Source organism: Branchiostoma floridae, chromosome 17 (genome assembly GCF_000003815.2).
Source record: "Branchiostoma floridae strain S238N-H82 chromosome 17, Bfl_VNyyK, whole genome shotgun sequence".
NCBI classification, from domain to species: domain Eukaryota; kingdom Metazoa; phylum Chordata; class Leptocardii; order Amphioxiformes; family Branchiostomatidae; genus Branchiostoma; species Branchiostoma floridae.
The window spans coordinates 10,945,645-10,969,180 of NC_049995.1; the positions used below are offsets into that span (position 1 = coordinate 10,945,645).

Below are 23,536 nucleotides of genomic sequence, written 5' to 3' on the forward strand. Positions count from 1 at the left end.
AATCTCCAGATAGGAACATTTTAGAAATAGGAACTTTGCCCTGTGTATTGGGCGGCAGAGGTATCTAGAGGAATGCCCAAATTAAAATTAACTTCTGAGCTGTATTAGACCGGGAACGGTGCCGCCAGCCGGCTAACCCAACCCTAACTCCCGTAGGAGGGGGGAGATAGGATTTGCCCAGTGCTGCAAACGGCGGAATGGGTGTTTACTCACCTAAAGCTGAATTTGTCAGGAAGTTAATTTATAGGTACATGTGCATGTGCGAGTAACCTGAAGTATACTAGTGTCGGTATATGTACGCCACAACTATGGCATGAAATAACACAGATCCGGTAAGTTAGCTTCGGAAATGAGTAATCTGAAGGTCCTATAAAATGTTTATCAATAAACAGCTCTGTAAGTAATACGTAACGATAGGAAGAAGAGGCAACCTACTCGCTTCTCCTATAGACTCTGAAGGTCTTATAAAGTTTATATCAATTAACATCTCTGTAAGTAATACTTCATTTGAAATTTCTCTTGAGACTTCCAACTGAGACTGACACTCATATGCAGGGGGACAATTACAAAGAAGCTTCTTAATACTATATTTTTGGAGCGTACATAGTTTATAACTCAGTGGTACATGTAAATTAATGCTGGTGAGAAAAAGACGACAAATTTCATTAGTTACATAAGGAGTGGTTCAGATTTACTCATTATGGAGGTATAATGTTTTTGAGTGTTTTTGTCAAACTCTTGTTTGTCTTGTCAGAACTTGCGAACAACACATTCAGGACTGGTGGTTAAAGCATGTAGTTTTTAAGACCATCAAAGGTCACTGTCCTACCAGTCATGACATAGGGGTTATTGACCTAGCCGCTGTGACCTTTGTCCAGACTAACCTTTGACCTGATCAATCTCTGCCCTCAGCACTTCCTGAAAAGGCTGTGCAATAGTTACATTTAGGGTCATTGTCCTAATGGTTAGTGACCCCTGACCTTTTGTGCATACAAATGGTGGCCAAGATGAATCCAGACCTGAAGAAAGAGCGAGAGAACGCCAGTTTTGATCCAGAGAAGATCACAAACTTCCTGTATGGAGGCCAGGAGAGCGTCAAAAGAAAAAGGGAGTTAGGTGAGTGTTGTAATATTTCCCTTCTAGAGTAACTTGTAGATCTGTGATAAATTTGTAGAGACCTAATAGCGTAAGGCAACTGCTTTTTTCACAATAATATGATATAATGTGGTGTGACTGTCTTGGGATTCCCCTAGGAATATTTCTAATAATACAGTTGTCATAAAAACCAAATGCACTAAACCATTATGCCAAATGGGTCAGTTGGCTTGGTCAGTTTGGCGGCACTTGAACGCCACTGTTACAAATTGTCATCCATCAATAATTATTATTATGAATAAATGGATTCATAAATTGTTATGTGCACAACCTAGTTGACAACATTGCAATGAGTAATCATGCTAAACTGAATAATGTGCTTGTTGAAAAGAGATCACCATCATCTTGAATTTCTTTTTTTACCAGAATCCCTTGCCCTAAATGACCCCGACTACCAACATGAAGACTTGAACTTCATGTCGAGAGAACAGCAGTATGAGACCCAACTAAAGAAGGGCATCCTGATGGTCACCAAGATGAAGGAACTGAAGATCACAAGTGCTCAGGACCAACTCTTCTACACAAGGTGTGTCATGGTTTTATCACTTTTGTAATGATACGTTCTATCTGACAGTCCTACATGTATGTTCTTACACCCCTAAGTAACAACCCTATTGCTTAGTATGTTCTGACACCCCTATTGTCCAAACCCCTACGTTCTGACATCCCTTATCCTTGAACCCTAAGGCCACACCAATTTAATTTCTTGGTTCACGGATTTTTTCATAAAAGATATGGAGCGAGAGGGCGAAATAAAAATAAAAATTGTGAAATGGTTGGGGTAAAGGTAACGGCCAATCCAAAACAGAAAGAAGAAAAGTTTTCAGCTTGAAAAAAGTACAAAAACACTATTATTGTACAGTAACAGCACCTGTATCCACACTTTAAGGAGCTTATAATATAAAGGCCAATTTGCTACACCAGAAAGCTGGTGAATGGTTTCATTAATGGTGAAAATTTGCTGAGTGGTAATTTTTATTTTTTATTTTTTTTCCAAAAAATAGGAGCGAGCGAATCCGTGAACCAAGAAATTAAATTGGTGTGGCCTAATGTAGGGGTTTCAGAACTAAGTGTATACAGGATGCATCAGAACATTAGGGCAGTTCCAAGATTTTGCACTCATACTGAATTAACAGTGACTGACATCCTGACATTGGACTGTCAGGGTCTGCTTTAAATATCTGCCTTGAATGGCAGGTCATACTGGACAAAACTTTCTCTATTGTACCTCACCGGTGAAAACTGGATGAATAATGATGATGACATCCTTGATATTAGTAGAGTAGAGTCTTTAAAGTGACCATTACCAGTACCTAACCCTCGTTATCCTAACAGCCTATGATAAGTTAAAAAGATAGAATAAATATTAATAGAATATACACCAATCAAATGCTGACAGCTTCATTCAATTTTAAAGGAATTATTTCTCAAGTGCTTAAAACTTCCTAGCTTTAACATCATTCTAAATAGTACGTAGTTACAGTCCTAAAGGCTTTAAGTTTATACATGTTACTATTGACAAAGTTACTACTCATGTCTCAGGGCACTTTATATCAAGAATTCAGGTTGTAATGTTCACTGACTGACCAATGAACTCCTCATCCTGCAGTGCCGTTCTTGTGTCAGACGTACATCCCATGAGTGTACACACCAGGATGTTCCTCCCCACCCTGTACGGACAGGCCACGGAACAACAGAAGGACAAGTGGCTGAAGTTGGCAGAGAACTACACCATCATTGGCACATACGCTCAGACAGAGATAGGACATGGTGATACATCCTTTCTCAAAGACAAAACTGATCATGACAGTCACCTCTTCCAGAAGTCATCTTTTGAAAACTTTTGGGACACTTTGATACTTTATCTTAATAGCCTCCAGTCCAATCTTGATAGCTTTCATCCACTCCAGAAGTAACCTTGCATGGAGAGCGGACCAAAACTAATAAGACTTGACTCCAGGCTACTTTATTTAGTCCATATACATCACAGTACTTTGTGTAGCTAAAATAATGGTAAGTACTAGCCTTCCTGTAAATATAAACAGCAAATTACAAAAAAATGGTTCATAATGACAGCTACATCGATCATGAAGATTAGACATCCAGGTAATAAGAATTTATGCCAAAAAGGAGTTACTCAAGCAACTGGATATGATTTTGGAAATGGTCAGACATTTCAACTACTGAAACGGCTGACCGTTTCCAAAATTATATCCAGTTGCTTGAGTAACTGCTTGTTGGCATGACAGCAGCTTGTGGAATAGTCAATTTCAAGTCCTCTTTTAAATTCTTTTTCAGGAACCTTTGTTAGAGGCCTGGAGACGACCGCGACCTATGACCCTAAAACCCAGGAGTTCATCCTGAACACTCCAACTCTCTCAGCATCCAAGTGGTGGCCTGGTGGAAGTGAGTTTCAGTTTTTACTAGTAACTATTGCATATACAATATTTGTAGTGAAAAGTATCACCAAGTATGATTAAGGCTATTACTAAGCAAGGAATATATCAACAGTTAACATTGTAACTTATGGTAACTTTGTGATTGGGAAACAGTAGTCCCGCTATGTTAATAGTTTCTTTGACATTAGTGACCTGACGTAATTTACATTTATAGTACAGTCAAACCTGTACCACCTCTACATAAGGACCACAGTGGGCCATTGATAACAGTCAAACCTGTACAAGTGACCACCAATACATAAGGACCAACGGGCCAATATGACTTTTTGGTGGTCCCTTTAATGACTTTTCCCATCATTTAAAAATCCTGTTTGAAGTGACCACGAGTCAACCGTCTTAAGTGACCACCTGACCAGATTTATCGGTCCCCTTTCTTACAGTGGGGAAGACGTCCAACTATGTAGTCCTGATGGCTCAGTTGTACATCTACGGCAAGTCTTACGGCATCCACCCTTTTATGCTGCAAATTCGAAGTCTGGAGGACCACAAGCCTCTACCTGGTACGTTTTGCCTCAGACTGCCTGCTCCATCTGTTTAGCTTGTCTGACCGCCCTTTGGTGTACACACCAGCTTGAATTAGTTAATATGAATGTTCATACTGATTCAAGTTGGTGTGTCTCATTGTGTGTAACAAATTGTGACATTTTATGAAAGCTTATAACTATTATCCCATGACATACTGGTAGCCATTATAACATAGTAAACTCCTCTTATACCTGCTAAAGGTGGTAATTATATATCAGGTACTAGAACCAAATAAGGTGCTGATATACATGTAGCTATTAAAGCTTGTTGATTGTGCCATTTCCAGGAGTGACTGTTGGTGACATAGGGCCCAAGTTTGGGTATGACGTCATGGACAACGGCTTCCTGTCACTCAACAATGTCAGGATCCCTCGAGAGAACATGCTCATGAAGTACTCCAGGGTTAGTTTCATTTTCTTTATTTGTTACCATTGTGAAGGTAGATACAAGATTCACATACATTTCACAACATTTCACTTCAGCATTAAGGACTTCAATGTTTTCAGCTTGCCTCAGAGTGATCCACTAGTAATAATTGTGATGGTGGTTACTTTTGGCAATTGAATAGTGATAATCAAAATAGCTAAAATTAAATCAATCCATTAACAAATCAAGAACACACTGTGAGTCTCACAAAAACACCAGTGCACCATCTTCTTTAATTGATTTGCTTAGGTCAGTAGTCGAGCTGCAGTCAGACCTGGTGTAGCCAAATGTCTTCAGCCATAAGCCCTCAAAATGGTCTCGTCCAATTCTACATAGTTTTAGTTAGTATCTCGTATGGAGCTTCTACCCACCAGTCACCAACAATTTTTCTGTTTGACTCTACAAGTTTTTACCTTTTTGATCTTTCAGGTTGAGCCTGATGGTACCTACGTGAGACCACCGAGTACCAAGTTGGCTTACGGTACCATGGTGCAGGTGAGAGCAGGCATAGTCATGTTTTCTGGCATGAACCTGGCGAAGGCTGTCACCATAGCAACTCGCTACAGCTGTGTTCGTCGTCAGTCCGAGATGAAGCCAGGGTGAGTTACCATCACCATAATTCTAGACTCAATAACAAAATCAACAGGAAGACACTTTCGTATCATGCAAAAGTTAATGAAAGGGTCAGTACCCAAATCTTTTGAAAACAGATTGTGAGTTTTACAAACTAAGGCTTACTTTGTTTTGCAATTTTGTAAAATGAAATGTTTATACCAATGATCAAAACTCCCTCTGAAAATACATCAAAACATCCCAAAGAAAAACTCTGAATTCTATCCAGTTGAATGCCCAATTTACATGTAGATATTGTTAACTTGGGTGTCTAACCTTTAAAAATGTATTGTAAAGATATGAAATGATATCAGCATAATCATATTATGGTCTTCAACATCAACTTACATTTCCATATTATGGTCTTCAACATCAACTGACATAACCATAATTGATAGATGTTTTGATCTCTTACTTTACTAGTTAAAGTTAAAGTTTGCCCATGCATCTACAGACGCGTAGGGTGGCGCCCATCCCCAGTTCGAAGCCCTTGGGCCACACATGTGCAAGCGACTACAGCAGGGGGCTGGTCCGCTGGTAGTGATGTGTGTTTAACTTCCATACTCTTCCTCATTGGTGCTGAGTGCTAAGCAGAGAAAACAGCATGTACCATTTTTAGAGTCTTTGGTATGACTCGGCCGGGGATCTAACTCACGACCTACCGAATGCAAGGCGAACACTCTACCCACTCGGCCATTGCACCGGTTGCAATGCACTTTACTCATTGAATGAATAAAAAAAATTGATGAAAAACGAAGGACTGTATTTCCTCCTGTTCACAGCTACCTTGAATCCTGTATGCTCAAAACTTTGATGATAACCACGGAAAAGGTTGATTTTTGTGTTTTCCAACTTGCGTATATCGTATGTTCATACTGATTTCTTCTTGACCCTTCCAGCCACCCTGAGCCGCAGGTGTTGGACTATGTGACCCAGCAGTACAAGTTGTTCCCCTACCTGGCTGCTGCCTACGCCTTCTGGCTCACAGGACAAACCATGATGTCTGTTTACACGACATCTTCCAGCCAGATTTCGAAGGGAGACATCAGTGTCCTACCTGAGGTAATGAAAAAAAAAATGAAAATTCTTTAGCAGTGCCCTGTAAGCTTATAAAGTGAAACATACATGTGTCTTCATATCTACTTAGTTAATAAACAAGATGAAACCACTTAAGTTTAACTAAAATCTCTCTTAAGTTTAACTACATACTGTAATTCGTTATTTAACAGTAACTTGATTTTAGCGACTATTCAACCACTAGTTTCAAAATTGCAATTACGTGTATTTTATCACTCTAAACCTAGCTAAAAAATGTACCCACCGCTAAATTTAGATGCCATGACAATGAGATACTACTGTAATGGTACTCCCTTTCCCTTTTAATTGCTAGAATTACTGAACGCAATATCAAATGGATTTACAGCAATTCAAAATTCCAAGCAATTTAAGACAAGGTCAAAGTTGATCCATATATTACATCTACATATATATACCCCCAAATGGCCCCGCATGGGGCATCGTGGGGGGGGGGGGTTAGTTGAGGCTCCTGGGTTAGGGCGGGCAGGCCGCCTGCCTGGCATGGAAGCACTCAACGTTGGGAGCACTTATAACTGTGCCAGGCAGGGCGTTCCACTCAGAGATGGTTCGTGGAAAAAAAGAGTTTTTGTTTGTGTCGGTACGGGCGAAGATGGGCTGGTATTTGTGGTTGTGGCTTCCCCGGGTATGCCCTTGGGCTGGTTGGAGTATGCTGATAGTGTCTATATTTAATATTATTATTAACTACTTTGTAGAAAAAGGTGAGGCGGGCGTTCCTCCTCCTTTCGGAGAGAGGGCGCCACTGCAGGTCTGTGAGCATTTGTGTCATGCTGCTAGTCTGCCGGTAGTCATTAAGGGTCACTCGGGCGGCCCTGCGCTGGACGGCCTCCACCGCCTGTATCCCTTTGTTGGTGGACAGGTCCCAGACGATGGCACTATATTCCAAATGTGGCCGTACCAGCGCTTTGTAACAAGTGGCCTTAACCCTAGATGGACAGTGGGTCAAGTTACGCCGAATGACTCCTAGGACCTTACGAGCTTTGCTAGTGGCGTGGTTGATATGGGTGTCCACTCCAAGATAGGGGTGGGACTTAACACCGGTGAAGGCTTCTCCACATAAAGATTACTGTTTCAAACTTTACAGTTTTACAATATCTAATAATCTTTCTCATGTTCCTAATTGTAAGATCAATATGCATTGTTCATGCAGTCTACGATGTATAGTGCTAGTTCACATTTATCCATGGGCAACCTATATTCGCTGTTTCTAAAAATACGGAGGTTACGGGTATGGAGTCAACAGATAAAAAATATTGCATTTAAAAAATATTGCATTTTGAAACCCCCATCTGTTGAATAATCCCTGAATACCACCATAGACAAGTTACGCATATGGGTTACCGCACAGATACAGGGACCAGCTACAGGGAGGCGGACAGGGATTAGCGCCCCTGCCCTTGAGGAGCTAGGCTACTGGTCTCATACCACTCATACTACACCCATACAAACACAGAGTAAAGTAGTAAAAAACGACCACCCAAAGCCAAATGACCATCTACCACGTCCAGAGCCTTCAACCACTTTGAAGTTGGACGTTACATGAAGAAGAAGATAGGGCCACACCAATTTAATTTCTTGGTTCACGGATTTGCTCGCTCCTATTTTTTGGAAAAAAAAATAAAAATTACCACTCAGCAAATTTTCACCATTAATGAAACCATTCACCAAATTTCTGGTGTAGCAAATTGGCCTTTATATTATAAGCTCCTTAAAGTGTGGGTACAGGTGCTGTTACTGTACAAGAATAGTGTTTTTATACCTTTTTCAAGCTGAAAACTTTTTTCTTTATGTTTTGGATTAGCCGTTACCTTTACCCCAACCATTTTACAATTGTTATTTTTATTTCGCCCTCTCGCTCCATATTTTTTATGAAAAAATCCGTGAACCAAGAAATTAAATTGGTGTGGCCTAAAGGTGACCTAGCATTAGATTACGTATTGTCAGGTTCAGCCTGTGATACCATCACTAATTCCAGAATTACCCAAATTCTCATTTGTAGCTCCATGCCCTTTCCGCCGGGCTGAAGGCTCTGTCGTCATCGATGGCCAATGTGGGAATGGAGGAGTGTCGTCTGGCGTGTGGAGGACACGGGTACTCTCACGCCAGCGGGCTGCCTCGTCTGTACACCAACGCAACCCCGGCCTCTACTGCTGAAGGAGAACATGTTGTCCTGATGCTACAAACTGCAAGGTCAGTGTGTCAGGTTACCCAACTAACCCTAGCAAAAAGCTGACAGCCCCTTCTTTTAGAGTGAAGGAGTCTAGTAGACTCACTCTTACTAGTAACCCTCGCCAACATTACGAGATGCAGGGTTTCACCTTGGAAGAAACCATCGAGGAGCGGGACCTGGGAGTAATTGTTGACAACAAACTAAAATTCCACACGCATTGTTCCGCCACAGCTGGCAAGGCATTCCGAACACTGGGACTCATCGGGAAGAGTTTTCAACGGCTCGACGAGAAAACTGTACCCATATTATACAAGACCTTGGTTCGCCCTATACTAGAGTATGGGAACATCATCTGGGGTCCACACTACATAGGTGACCAGCAGTTGCTCGATAGAGTACAGCATAAGCCGACGCGACTTGTACCTGGTTTCTGCGATCTTACCTACGAGGACAGACTGCGTCGCCTCAGGCTCCCCACCCTCGAACACCGGCGACATGATCCAGATGTTTAAGGTGGTCAAGGGGTTTGATCGCATTGACCCAAGTCGCTTGTTCGATTTCAATGTTGACGGACGTACTAGAGGACACCCATACAAGATCGCCAAACCCCTCGCCAAGAAGACGGTCAGATCGGACTTCTTCAGCGTCAGGGCGATAAACACCTGGAATAGTCTTCCCGCAGACGTTGTTGCTGCAGAATCTGTGAACGCTTTCAAATCAAAACTGGACAGTCACTGGAGGGGGATGGGGTACACGCCTAACACAACATAGACTTTTATTACAGACTCTCATGAACTCTCTTTTAGAACTTAAGATGTTTTTAGAAGCAGATCTTATAGGCAAAATGCCTCTTATCTGATGATATTGTTATGTTATGTTATGTTATGTTAGTGTTCAGACTTGTAGGCAACACATTTAAGTATGAAGCTCCTCAACACTTCAGTGTGTGGCCAGTTCTTTGCAGTACATTTTGTATAATATATAAGTCCTTAGAACATAACACAGTAACATCAGCAATTAGATTGTCTCTGGTCCTTCCACTTTCTCATCTGTCACTCAATATGGTATAGTGTATGGTACGGTGTATGGTTGTATCATGTTATGGTGTATACTGTATAGTATGACTGGTATGGTACAGGGCATGGTAAGGGTATTGTAAGAGGTATGGTATCATACATTGGGGTATGGTATGGTTTGGTACAGTACGGTACAATATGGTATGGTAATTCCCATGGCAAGTATCTTTCAAAAGTGTGCAATGCACATTGTCATGTAACTCTACAACTTCTTGCTACAATTCAACTCACCACTCGCTCCTTTTTTCCAATGGCCACTATGCACCGACACACTCATGATGCCTTGTTCTTCATGGATCCTTAGGAAGTACTAGCACTCTTGCTACAGTTATCTGATAAATGGCATGATCCTATTCCCACCCAGGTACCTGATGAAGAGTTATAACCAGTCCCTGCAGGGTGAGAAGCTGGCTGGTTCGGTGGCGTACCTGTCCGGTGTACAGCTGGTTCCTGCAGCCGGTAGAACCAGGAACATGCTGGATCTGGGGGCTCTGTGTGATGCCTTCAGGCACAGGGCAGCCAGGTAAGAACAAAATGTTATACCGCCTTTTGCCCCTCTTCACTTCGCATGTATTCAAAACAATATGTATTCAGGTTAAGTCTCTACGTCCTTACTACATTCTTCCACATGCATGCATACTAAACAGTGGAAGATCTGTACTTCTCTAATACAACACTCCCTTTCAAGGGTTGATATTTGCTGCATCTTTTTCTTCTAATTCCAGTGTTGCAATGAATCTGCATTTGCAAGCACTCTAATGCAAAGATTGCAGTATGCTGTTAGGTAATGCGAAAATACCCGAATTCAAAATTATAACAACTACTTGTTCCTTGGGCCTTGGACACACTTTAAAGTAAAAATTCATCAAGCTTTTTCAAGAGGCTGGATTTCATATTCACTCCTGAAACTGTGTATACAAGGACTCTGTTTTCAACTTCATCTGTTTTAAAATCAGCATTTTTAAGAAGGCTCTGTTGTGATCTGGTGCATTCTTAAAAGACATAGGCAATGCAAACTTGTTTGGTTCACCAATACTCATTGTGAGACTAACAAACAAACATCTCTTTCCTCATCACTTCACAGGATAGTTGGTGAAGCAGCTGCACAACTGAGGAGTGAGATGCAGGGAGGGAAGGACCAAGCAGATGCATGGAATGCCTCGTCTGTGGATCTCACCAAGGCAGCCATGGTTAGAAACCTTTCTCAGCACTCTAGCCTCTCTACACTCCAAAGTTACAATCTACAGTGTATGCACAGCTATATGTATTGTGAAAGTTGTCAATGATTAAGATACAAATTAAAATGTACAATAGTATCCTATCTTTACTGATAAAAAACTGATTGTGGTCTACTAGCATTTTCTCATCAGAAATGCACAATTTTGTACTGACATATGGGCAATATTTGAACAATTGTAAATCAGAGCTCTTTGACTCAGTGAATATTGTCAGTTGATGTTAGGTATTTCATCTCTATCCCCCTCAGACTTCAAGCTGTGGGAGTTTGGGTCTCTAAGGCTGGGAAAGGGAGTTTGCCTAGAAAGGGAGTTTGCCGAGTGGTGAGAAACACCTTTCTACAGCAAAGTACCTTTTCTGGCATTGGAGAACCTTATTCAACATTAAAAATTGCAAACCAGCACACACACACACACCCTAATAAGTTAGAAGCAAGCCCCGCTAGAAGCAAAAGAGGTTATTTCATTTGAATTCACCGTTTTTCTCAGATCACTGTTGCCAATTTTTACTCTGTTCCCAGGCCCACAGCCAGTACTTTGTAGTGAAAACGTTTGCAGAGAGGCTGACAGACTCCAGACTGGACAGCTCCATCTCTGCTGTCCTGACCAGGCTGTGTCAGCTGCACGCTCTACATGGACTGGTCACAAACAGCGGAGACTTTCTGGAGGTACATGAAATCCATTCTCTGAATTCAATACTGAAGAACTGCAAATGATCAAGTATCATGTTCTTGTATCAATGCAGATTAACTTTTTCTTTATGGCATATGAATATTCGAATGAACAAGCAAATCTCTGTCATAAGAAACACAATCTTAAATTCATCAAAGTATGGGAGCTTAATAGTCACCAACTTTTTATCAGGACGGCTACTTGACCGGGTCAGACATCCGCCAAGCCAGACGTCACATCAACGCCCTCATGGCCAAGCTCCGTCCTGACGCCGTGGCTCTTGTCGACGCCTTCGACTTCCCAGACGGGATCCTGAACTCCATACTGGGGCGCTACGATGGGAACGTCTACCAACATCTGTTGGAGTGGGCCAAGGCTTCTCCTCTCAACAAAACAGATGTAAGTGCAGATACTCAATCCTTTTTGGGGGTGAAGTTGCATATTATACTAGAAATTATACTATATTGTGAGCAGGTATCCAGAAACTAGATGCAATGTTACAGTTAAATTCTCCACTCAACATTTAACAGTCAAACAGCCTGAATAAATCCTGTACTGAGAGATTGTGTATCACAGGTTACATGATCAAACAGCATACTTTCATACATCAATACATATTTTGACTATATACTGTCAATTACATTATAATGATACCTGTTCATCCTCAGGTGCACCAGTCCTACCACAAGTACCTGAAGCCATTCCTTGAAGCCAACAGGGCCAAGCTGTGAAGACATCTGATGACGAAAGGCTTCAAATGGAATCTTGATTCTAACATGCTGTGCCTACTATGAATTTCACTGAATCATTCCAGTTAAATGCTTATGCAATATGATTTTCTCCAAGCTGGACATTCAATGCACAAGTTATGCTGCTCTAGCTTTCTTACTCAGTTGAAACATACATGTGCATTTTTATTTGCATAAATCTGCACGTCTGTTAACATGATGTCCCTTAGGAATCAAACGTAAAATAGACGGAAGCATCAAGCTAGAGTTCTATGTACTGGAATGATAGTATGGAGGGTGAACTACTGTAACAGTTGTAAAGTTTGTAGTTTTTGAATGAATCTGTATTGGTAGAATCCATTGTTGTAAAATTGAGCTTTGTTCGGATACAAAGAAAACACTCACCATGAATTTTTCGTCAATCTGCCAAACTTCATCAGATGTCTGATTCACTGCGTGCACTGACTTTCCAGGAATCAGAAGCATGATGATGCCAGTAGTGAATCAAAGGTGACAGGAAGATGGAATCTACCACCATCACTGTTAAGGGCGGGTTGGTGGGCTCTGACTAAATTTTCTTTTTTAAATTTCTCCTTAAGAGACCCAGAATATCTGTCTAGTTTCTTTTTCTCAGCAATGAAGTAAGCCCAGCACTTTAGTTTGATTAATAGTATGTATAGAAATAATGAGCATATTTTAAAGATAATAACATTCCCTAATTCTTACTCAAGTCAAATGTTGTGGAAAATCACGTATATGCAGGATTTATCAGTGTCAGAGTAACAAGTTTATGTATGCCAAGAAATGATGTACAAATTTTTAATGGCCAAAGTTTAAAATTTAGATTTTAAAAAGAATATATACTTTTGTTTATTCAATGTTAATGTATTTCATTGTGATGAAAATGTGATGCAAAGAGCTCAAAGCCATTAAAAGATGTTAATCAGGCTTACTGGCTTGGTCTTTCAAGACTTATCAATTTGAACCAGATACATAAGAGAAAGGAAATGTTTTCTCTGGTTTTGGACCTTTCAACTCAAAACAAAGTGGCATAAGGTTCTACAAGTTGCTCAGAAACCCCGTGAAAATACATGCCTTACCCCTGTATTTGCACAGGTATCAATACCTCGATCATTGTACACTACATGCAATGCTGTGCAGAATTGCAGTTACCAGACAACAGAGGACATGGTAGACAAGATGGGGTGTCAGGGAGAACGTTGATGTGTGACCTCACTAGCATAAATCTGCTTGGAAACTAATCTCCAGGCAGATTTACCAGTGACATAAAGATAGTATCAAAGCTGGCTAAGGAGTATAGCCAGCCAAAGGGAGTCATCGGCCACTGGGAAGCCAAACACACTCCTAAGTCGGCTTCACTTCTCCTGGCAGCTTTTGATACTACATGTATCTTATGCTACTATAGGATCGGCTTGGAGATTACTTGGATACATGGTGTGAAGACTACCTGTATACTGCCCACCCGGACTACCATTATGACTAAATATAAATTATTGACTACTACTACTACTAACTACAAATGTACCACCCATTTGCACAAGACCAAAAGACACAAGGACACATCTCATTTCAGATGGAGATATTTAATCCTTATAACATCAGGACTAAGATTGGATAGAATCTGTCTTGCGCGGACGACACATCTACGCCTTCTTCGTGGCCTCCTCTCCGGTGTACGCCTTGAGGATCTCTGCACGCTTGGCGGCAAGACGCTCTTCGCGCCTGGCGCGCTTGTCCTTGTTCTTGGACCTACGGGCCTCGGCCTGGTCACTATGGAAACACAAACAGAAAAAAAGGATTAGATAAGAAATAGAACGTATTCAGAAGCACAGTATTAATTACACCTCAATCATAGCAAACAAATACTGTCAATCAAAACCTCAAGGAATCACAGCTAAAACATTCATCTTTGTTTTTAGTACAAAAACATCAACAGAAGACAAGTTAAAGACTTACGCCAACAGCTTGGATCGCTGCTTCTCGGCCTTCCTCTTGTGGATGTACTCCATCATCAGTCGCTTGTTCTTAAACACGTTACCCTTGGCCTTCATGTACAGCTGGTGGTACCTATTATTTCAACAAAAATAACTTTCATCTTTCTGATATAATATTCAGTAGTTTGCACTAGTGACTACATTTGTTTAAAAACTCCCCCAAATGTTGATACTGCAAATAACAATGAAAAATTCTTACTGTCTTTGATCACTGTATAGGCTCTGCTCTGACTTATTCCATAAACAAAATACAAAGCAACTCTTTTGACTCAGAATCATTGTTCTCAAAAACTATGATAGTATTTTGATATGTGTACAATACACATTGATGCACAGTGCAAGGAAAATGAGGGAGGTTTACAGTTAAAGTAATACAGGACTCAGATAGCAGGAAACAAGTGACACTTACAGTAACCTGGAATCCAGTCTACTGCTGGCAGGGCCTACCGTACTTAGTGCAGGCTTTGTACGGGGGCAGGGAAGCTCCCAGCCGCTTAGGTAACCAGCCACACCCGGTAGAATTTTCACGGGGTTAGACTTAGCCCAGTGGGAGTTAATTTGCCAGGGAGTTAATTTGCCCGCCAGCAGTAGACTGGGGAGATCCTTGTTTAAATTTCCTCGAGATCAGATTTGCGATAAGGCTTCCTACACCACGGGAGTCCCTCAGCACACCGCACAATTGGCCTGAGCGCGCCATGCGCTGGCGAATCCACTACTGCCTTGTTACATATTCATGGCCTGCTTGCCGTGATGTAATCATATCACTTTCGTATCTGCACTACAATCGGGCGGTTTTGGGATCCTAGTAAGCCAGAATAAATGTCACAACTGACTAAATAACATTGTAGTCTTTTTTTAAATCGAAATATGAGAAAAGAACATGAACAATGGATATTGGAAGTTCCTGTATGCAACGTAAGACTCCTTGGTAAGACTAAGTTTTATTCATGAAGAGAAATGGATCTGGAGACAGACAAAATATCAACGTTTTTCTATGACTGTGTGAAAGGTAATCACAGATGTATGTAGTGTTTTTTCTTCTTTAGATATAACCTAATGGTACTTTATAAACAACGTAGAGAGACCAGTTGAATGTCATTTACACGGAGAATAAGTGATATGGAACAACAAGTCATGACCCACGTCTCAAAACGAGCTGAAACCTCCCAATCTGCACGCCTCTAATTTTCACTGGGAGTAGCGTCGCCAACTGATACCCCAAGTCATCTGGCTTCTTTGACCTGGTCTCTGATCAGGGCGACCAGAGGGGACAGAACAGTCTCTATAGAGTGGGAAAGTTCGCTGACTTCAGTCGATCTGGACACTCGAGTGATGTCAACAGTTATGTCCCGCGGCCCGTGGGTCAGCTTGGTAGATCAATGAGGAGGAGAGCCATGACATCCTTTCCATGCAGAAACAACCACAAAACTTCCTTCTGCTTATCTTTAAAGCTATCGACCCCTTCAAACAACAACAGAGCCCTGGAAATGGCATTTTCCAGAGCAGCCGTGCGTGTGTCAGGCTCTCCCGAGTCGGCCATGTTGATATGGTAATCATGTCAGGGTTTGACAAGGCGGATTTACCGCGTGCTGCGCGCACCAATCAAGGCGCGGCAAGTTGATTGGGTTCTCGTAACACTATTGGTTAGAAACGGCGCGGGGATCGCCGCGCCGAGAACTGTTCCTATTAACTGTTCGCCAGTCTACTGCTGGCGGGCAAATTAACTCCCTGGCAAATTAACTCCCACTGGGCTAAGTCTAACCCCGTGAAAATTCTACCGGGTGTGGCTGGTTACCTAAGCGGCTGGGAGCTTCCCTGCCCCCGTACAAAGCCTGCACTAAGTACGGTAGGCCCTGCCAGCAGTAGACTGGATTCCAGGTTACACTTACAGATGCTTGTCGATCTTCTTGGACTCGCGGTATTTCCGCAGCATTCTGCGCAGAACACGCATACGGCGCATCCAGATGACCTTCTCTGGCATACGTGCGTTGGCTGTACCCTTCCTCTTACCTGGGTGAGGAGACAGGTGAGTTAGATGGTAATATAGGTAAGCAATTCAGAGATGCCAAAAAGTCACCTTAGTTTATTCCACAAAACTACTTAATAAGCCTTTGTCGTCTACTGGGCATCTTTAGATGGTTCTACTTGTACTTAATACAGAATATGTCAATAAAGGTAAGACATCCAGTAATAGGATAAGTTAAAAAGCAGTTACTCAAGCAATTGGATATGATTTTGGAAACGGTCAGACGTCTCAGATCTTGCGTCTGTGACACTTCTATGATACAGAATACTTCATTTTTCTGAAAAAAAACAAACCTATGCATAAAAAGAACTAACATTTGCAGGTAGGGAACCTGTTGTTATCTTAGACTTGACTAATGACAAACAGGAATTTTGTTTAAGAATAAACCATCAATCTTCTGTTGCATAGCTTACACTTACAGTGCTGTTAGTCTACAACATAGTTGTAGCTTCAGACAAAAGTACATTATCTAGCTTTATACAAATTATTGTACGAAGACAAGTTTGCATCTTCTACTATCTCTGTTGTATGTACAATTAATAAGTACATGTCCCAGCACCCTGAACTTACCATAGCCCATGTGTCTGCCCTTGCGGCGGGCGATGTGCGCCTTGCGGACACGTGCCCGGGAGTGGACAGCCACCGGCTTACGGATGATCAGACCATCTTTTACCAACTTCCTGATGTTTTGCCCTGGGAAAGAAAATATAAGTCAGTAAGCACCATGTACTGAGACTTGAACATTTAGATTATCTATCACTTTTCTGGGAGGTTGACCTCATTGGGAAGGGCTCCACATTCTTGAAGAGTAGTAAGCACTGTCCAACATAGACAAGAGTTTACGACCGTTAATCCAGAAAGTGAAGAACCTGAAGGCATCCTTCCATCTTTACTGTCTTGGTCTTAAGTAACAAATCATACCCATGCCCTACTGTCTCCCGATTGCCAGCTATGTTAGTCGTTAGTTTTAGACAGTTCGACTATTCATTGTTTTTACATCCTGGAAGTAAATTCCAATCCTTTGTCCTAACTTAATTCTTCATACAGAATGTTATGCTTATGACCAAAGTTTAAGCCTTCTTTTTTCAGCTTTTATGCATAATGCTACAGATAAGTAGTACAAAGTATCAGGTTTTCCATTCCACTAAAATTTAAAAGGAGAACAAGTTGAACAACCTTAAATCGTGGCAAAATAAAAGCTGTCATTGTCTTTCTGTATTATTGCCCCCAATAACGCCTTCAGTTTCATGCTTTGGCTCATTTGTATATAAACATCAACAGTACATCATGACCATCTCAAGTTATGTACTAACAGCAAATCTCAGACTTCAGACTTACTTGAGTTGGCGTTGGCGATTTCATTTGTCTCGTTGGGGTCCAACCAGACCTTGTTCTTGCCACACTTAAGGACACTGGCTGACAGCCGCTTCTGTAAGCGTAGAGTACTGAAAGAAGAAACAAAACTGGATTAAGACAAAAGCAACACAAATATATATGTGGATGCACGTTGTGCACACACAAAAAATACATCAGTATGAAAAGAGCATTTATAAGATGCTACGACTATTTCATACCTCGACATGGTTAGAAAATCGACGAAGACAAATCTCTGAATGTTTTCAGTGGTTTAGAATTAACGTAATGTCTACAGATTGCGTCGTGTTGAGTCTTATTTTGTGTTGCGCAAAGAAAAGCAATGACCAAGATGGCGGACGGCGGCCATCTTGGATACTAGCGAGGAAAAGTGCGAACACGCTTCTACTCAAATATTTCGTCTTAGCTGCCACGATTGTGCATAAAAACAACATCTCCATATCCTATCTAGCCTTATCTAACTTTTTATGTGTAAAAATTGGTTAAAATGTCCTAAAATTTGACATAATCATAAGAAAATTTTGGTTCGGCACCAACCTCATGGCTGCCTCCTTTTTGCCAGCCCGGAAAGAGGCTGAAGCTGTTTACTTCTGACTAATACGTCACATCCGCGACTAAAAGTAGTACCAAGATTTGAATCATGATTTCTTAGAACAGAGCAAATTCAGGAAATTTTGCCAACCATTCCAGATAAACGTAAAATTATCACACTAAAACTCATCATATATAAGCCTTTGATTTTTGATAGTTGATACTTGTGGTGTAGTTTGTGCGGATGAATACATTCTCATTTCACTGTAAAAGCATAATTTTCAGGAGCTAAAATGAACTCAAATTTTCAAGACTATTAAGGTAATGTTTAACAACTTTATTGTCAATTTACATTATTGTTCACAAGAATTAAATTTCTGTGGATTTCTTTCCAAAAAAAGAAAATTTAGGAATATTTCATAAATTCCAAAGGGGTGGTCTCCTTTACTATAAATATTCGAAAGTGATCCATATAAACCCATCTTTTTAGATAATTTCTGTTGTTAAAATTTTCTTCTCCATTCTATTTCAACTTCTATACAACATCATATAGTTAAATTTGTCACAGATTTTAATTTGGAAGTTAAAGACAAAACTCATCCTCTACAACTTGGAATATTCCGACCCTAGGGTCACATGCTCCGTTGTCACATGATTCGCGCGTCCGAGGACCTTGACTTCCGGGTTCACACCTGTTTACGTCTTGGGTCTTGTTTTTCAAGACCTCTGCGTCTCATGATGCCTACCTCTCAAGGTGAATGGATGCTAGGGTGTCTCAGGAAAGTACAAGGACTTTTCAGAATATGGTGGGAGCAATTCTTGTCTCTGAAAACCACCCAGAAAATCGTTGGAGTTGGGGTGGGCGTGTTACTTCTCGCAAAAGTAGTCGGATATTCTTCGTACCTTCTCATGTATTTTGCACTTCTTGCCTGTGGAATATGGCTTGGAAATTACCTCACAAGTCACGACAAGCTTCTCAAGTCCGAAATGCTGCTAGAACTGTTTGAAATGTTGTCACTCAAGCCAGAGACAACCATTGGTGGGCAAAACTCAGAAGGGGACCCCTCAAACTTGGATCCTCTGAATCAACAACTTGAATCTCTCACAAGAAATATTATGCGTGACTTTGTTATGACGTGGTACAGAGACATAACAGCTGACCGTCAGTTTTCAGACGAAGCGTTTGAATCCTTAGAAGACATGTCTCTAACCCTGTCTTCGCGATTCAAGGAGTTGGACCAACACGTCTTAGTAGAAAAAGTTCTTAAAGTAGTCCACAGGCACTTATTCACAACCAAAGAGGCAAGAAGACTCTTAAAAACCCAGCCAAACTTCTTCAAAAGTGACTTGGATTCAGAATCTTCCTTGTTTGCAGCGTATGAAAAAGTCGCAAAGATACACATCGCTCTCCAAAGCCAGGCTATTGAGTTGGACTATTTACGGAGCATAGCGGAGGTCCTCTTGTACGTAGTTTTTCCAGTGAGCACGTTTAGATGTGAGTCAGGGAAAGAGCTGGTTCGAGAGATCCTAACGTGTCAGCTGATCTTACCTGTAGTTAACATGGTGTCTGATCCTGATTGGTTGAACCAAAAGATTTTCCATATCCTATCTCCATCTGAAGTTGTGTTAGAAAAAGGTGTTGATGAGAATTTGACATTACCTGTGACAGCAGGGAGTATAGAAGACATGAGCATTGAATATTCAAGAAGCAGAGACTTACCTCAAGTTGACAATAGTGTGTCTATAGGGAGAGCAGAAGAGACAACACACTCTTCAGCAAAATCTTCTGCTGAGGTTCCTAGTCTAAAGGCAACGTTCATAGTAGGATCGGATGTCAGCGTAGAATCACAACAGTCAAAAAAGTCAGGTAACAAAAAGTTAGAAACGGTGGGTGCTCCCTTAGCACAGGAAAATCCCCATGAGACAACAGAGTGTAGATCTGAACAAGTCAGAGAGGAACCCATAGGTGGTACCGGCAGTCCTGGTAGCATTAGTCCATTGAGTACTTCTTTAGAAGCTTTGTCAAGCACTAAGCCAAAAGATGTGTTGTCTGGCTCATTGTCGAGTTCTGAATCAAGTCCAAAAGATGTATTTCTACCCGATATTGTAATGGTGAAGGATTCTGATGGTCCAGAAAGTCACGAGGAAAGGCTGACAAAAGAAGAAGACACTCAAGAACATCTCAAGAAGCCTGGGATTGGTAGAAGGGCTTCGGCTTTACTCATGAAGAAGTTAGGGCTTGGTAGTAAGAAAGAAGAAGAGCAAAGTAAGAAGGAGGAAGAAAGGCCATCAGGTACAGCAGATCAAAAATCAACAGTGGATGCTCCTGCTGCTAGCTCGGAGGAAACCCCACAAACCTCTATGGTGGACTTGGACCAACTGCAGTCACATTTTAGACTTGCTCCGTCCAACTCACCAAGACCAACATTGGTGAGAAGTTCCTCACAAGACAGTTTTGTGAGCATACCTGAGGATGAGAATGAACTGTACTCCCCCTTTGAGCAAGTCACCATGGAAGAAGTTGTTGCATCAATAGCTCGCCATTCCATGGCCTCAGATTCACAGATCCAAGAAGAATCTGCCTCTGACAAATTAGCAGCTTTGCCAATACTCAGGACAAAAAGTAACAGCGAATCAAAGCTCGGGAATGAAGATGTTACCATCAGAACTGTTTCCCAGCCAATATCTATCTCCGTACCATCCACAAAACTGCCAAGAAGTGCAACTTCTCCAGGGCTTTTGTCCAATTCTCCAAAAAGATCCCCTCTTTCCAACAGCCCAAATCTAAACCAGTTTAGGCAGTCACCGTCCAAAGAGAGGGAGAGGCAAATGAAGAGAAGTCTCAGTTCAAGTCCAGGGTCGGAACGTGCCACTTTTCCGCAGGCAGAAATCAGAGCAAGTTCAGAGAACATCCCGGAAGTTTCAGGCAGAAAGGATGATGGGAAGGATGAGAAAGATGGAGCAAGTCATCATGGGAAGGAGAACCATCTTTCCTCCAGGCTGTTCCACAATGTGCGCATCCCCAAAACTCAAACAGCTGTGGAGTACAAGGGGATGGGGACAAGGAAATACACCTTGTACAGAGTGCAGGTAACAATAGTTTGATTGAGTACCTGTAGTTCTCCCTGTTAAAGTTCTGACATACTTAATAGTAGTTGGCATGTTGTACAATCTCCCTTCCCGTGAGGGCCCAAGCTGTTTTCTTTTTATATCAGCTGTTGCATGCATGCAACCAACATGGAAGAAAACCTGTCACAGATATACGCATCCTGCTTAACATGTACACTGGCTACTTTTCAGCAACTGGGCCCTCCAACAAGATTTGCTTTGCCGCACCCTCCGCTTCCGCTTTGACTGAAATCATAACTCCCCTACTATAGCTATATCTGCCCCCTGAGCCTCAACAGATGCAGCCTTCAATAAAGAAGGCAAGAAAACATGAGCCCTTTTGAATAGATGAAAGTTGAATCTCTACTTCTGGATAAATCAAATTTAATTCAGACGTTTCAAACGACCTCCGTCGTTCTTCTTCAGTGAAATAAAAATAAAAGTTTACAACTCTGCGGAATAAAGAATACTTCTTACGTTCTAAATAAACAAAAAAGGGAACGGCTAAGGTGTTCTAAAGTAAACATGGTAGGTAACTACATAGGTGTTCTAACAGAACGACGGAGGGCGGTTGAAACGTCTGAATTAAATTTGATTTATCCAGAAGTAGAGATTCAACTTTCATCTATTCATTATATTCCTGGATGTATAATCTTCACAAACGCATGAGCCCTTTTGTTTGCCTATTCTGAGAGGGCTTCAGGGCCAAAAAAGCTGAGTAGGTATACACATGTAGTTTGCAACCTAGCAGCAGTGGCCACTTTTGTGTAACAAGCACAGTTATTGATGGAGGTGTTAGAAATAGAACAAGCATGGCTTTGGGATCAGTCTATTCATGCAGCCTTTCACAACTTTTCTTCCCACAGTATGAGACGACCATAATGGTGCCCATGGAGGGAGAGTTGGGGCAGGAAGCTGTGGAACCCATCACCACGACGATGTCGGTACGGCGACGGTTCAGGGAGTTCATCACTCTACATGTAGCCTTGGAGGAGAACCCCAAATTCAGGAAGATCATGAAAAGTAAGGGACTTACTAATATGGTATTCTATAACTTGTCAGTACATTTATTTTAGCATACAGGTTAAGTATTGGGTTCATAACAATTTGCCTTACAACAAATTTGATTCTAAAGGTCTAGAAAAGCTCAATATGGTCTAAAGAAATGTAGTACTATCAATTTGAAAACAAAATAACACTGCTCTAAACTTGTACTTGAATATGAGAAACTGAAATTTCTCAAAGTGCAAATCATTATGCAGTTGACACATATGAAATTAAATAAGTCTGACCCTTCAACACAAGGGATAAGATTCCAGGTCCTGTAGTTAGTGTTATTAGCATGCACTTGTCTCATAAAACACATGATAATATTGTATTGTAACAGTTGTCTTTTTTTTCCTCTCAGATGTAAAAGGCCCCAACAGATTGTTCTACCTGCCGTTTGGTAACATGGACAAAAACACCATCAGACAGAGACGAGGTCAGCTGCAAGACTTCCTCGGGGTGAGTATCTCTTATGTTTTAATACATTAGCCAAGACGGTTATATTTTTGTTGCCATTTTATACAATGGAATGCTGCGGTCCTGTATGTCAATGTATAGCGTAACTAAAATGTATCTTAACGATATATAATTTGTGGGTGGGGTTGGGAAAAGGAAAGTCAACTTCCATAATGGGCCTCCTATTGCTTTCTACAGTACTGCAGCAGAACTTCTGGTTTGATACCTTATGTTCTAGACATGGACATTTTTGAGCAGGACATATCTCTTGGAACAGAGAGTGTGCGGTGTACAAAATGTAGCTTTGGTCCCCCTAGCAGCTTTTTCTTGAACTGAAGTTTTTTTTTTTCTGTTAACATGACATTTTTTTTCTGCTAACATGGTATTTGAGGTTTTAAAAAGTTTTCTATGTTTTGTTTTGTTCTATAGGAACTTTGCTCCAGACCAGAACTGTGCCAAAGTAAGGAGTTGCAGGAGTTCCTGGCCTATGGGAGGGACGGCAGCATAGCCTTCGTAAGGAAACCTCCCGACATCATTCCTAGGTTTGACAAGGTAGGATCGAGTTTTCACCTTAGATTCTAAGACAATGTTTCAAGATTAATCTTATCATGGAGAAAAGACAAATTTTCTTTTGAAGACCTTCTAGATCTGCACATCCGTCGTGATCCATATTGATGAATTATTATTATTTTCTGATTAGACTCTCAAAGTGTGCAAACTAGTAACTCCCTGTATCTCTCTCCTGAGTCTCCTGTCAAATTTGAAGAATCTAATACTTTAAAGGAAGTGTAAATGCTTTTTCAAAAGCTGACAAGTGTAATGCACG

The 23,536-nt window shown here is 41.3% G+C and overlaps 3 protein-coding genes across 3 annotated transcripts in view; 2 read left to right on the plus strand and 1 right to left on the minus strand.

Moving 5' to 3' along the window:
• Nucleotides 1-761: 761 nt before the first annotated feature.
• LOC118404019 (peroxisomal acyl-coenzyme A oxidase 1-like) lies at nt 762-13,105 on the plus strand. The gene is made up of 14 exons (XM_035802944.1): nt 762-1,116; nt 1,522-1,681; nt 2,765-2,925; nt 3,454-3,561; nt 3,995-4,114; nt 4,426-4,541; nt 4,995-5,164; nt 6,077-6,239; nt 8,272-8,462; nt 9,883-10,041; nt 10,603-10,708; nt 11,275-11,421; nt 11,618-11,824; nt 12,094-13,105. The coding sequence occupies exons 1-14, from the start codon at nt 996-998 to the stop codon at nt 12,154-12,156; spliced, it is 1,992 nt and encodes a 663-aa protein (XP_035658837.1). The 5' UTR covers nt 762-995; the 3' UTR covers nt 12,157-13,105.
• Nucleotides 13,106-13,741: 636 nt separating this feature from the next.
• On the minus strand, nt 13,742-18,233 carry LOC118404024 (60S ribosomal protein L19-like). The gene is made up of 6 exons (XM_035802949.1): nt 18,106-18,233; nt 17,533-17,639; nt 16,765-16,887; nt 16,058-16,178; nt 14,131-14,241; nt 13,742-13,944 (listed from the first exon to the last, which is right to left on the minus strand). Exons 1-6 carry the CDS (start codon nt 18,108-18,110, stop codon nt 13,818-13,820), a joined length of 594 nt encoding a protein of 197 aa, XP_035658842.1. The 5' UTR covers nt 18,111-18,233; the 3' UTR covers nt 13,742-13,817.
• A 501-nt stretch (nt 18,234-18,734) lies between these two features.
• Nucleotides 18,735-23,536, plus strand: part of LOC118404006 (sorting nexin-19-like) — an 11,474-nt gene continuing 6,672 nt past the window's right edge. Inside the window, exons 1-4 of the mRNA XM_035802909.1 lie at nt 18,735-21,189; nt 22,074-22,230; nt 22,616-22,713; nt 23,140-23,262. Coding sequence (XP_035658802.1) covers nt 18,736-21,189; nt 22,074-22,230; nt 22,616-22,713; nt 23,140-23,262 — 2,832 coding nt within the window. The 5' untranslated portion in view covers nt 18,735. The remainder of the gene's footprint in view (nt 21,190-22,073; nt 22,231-22,615; nt 22,714-23,139; nt 23,263-23,536) is intronic.

What these genes read in the sequence shown, in the direction of transcription:
- LOC118404019 (XM_035802944.1), top strand. Translation starts at nt 996, where the DNA reads ATGGTGGCCAAGATGAATCCAGACCTGAAGAAAGAGCGAGAGAACGCC. An exon ending in TGCTCATGAAGTACTCCAGG is followed by an intron (nt 4,542 to 4,994) that starts GTTAGTTTCATT and finishes TTGATCTTTCAG; the next exon opens with GTTGAGCCTGATGGTACCTA. An exon ending in ATCTCACCAAGGCAGCCATG is followed by an intron (nt 10,709 to 11,274) that starts GTTAGAAACCTT and finishes CTCTGTTCCCAG; the next exon opens with GCCCACAGCCAGTACTTTGT.
- LOC118404024 (XM_035802949.1), bottom strand. An exon ending in AATCGCCAACGCCAACTCAA is followed by an intron (nt 16,888 to 17,532) that starts GTAAGTCTGAAG and finishes TTTCTTTCCCAG; the next exon opens with GGCAAAACATCAGGAAGTTG. An exon ending in CAGCGATCCAAGCTGTTGGC is followed by an intron (nt 13,945 to 14,130) that starts GTAAGTCTTTAA and finishes GTGTTTCCATAG; the next exon opens with TGACCAGGCCGAGGCCCGTA.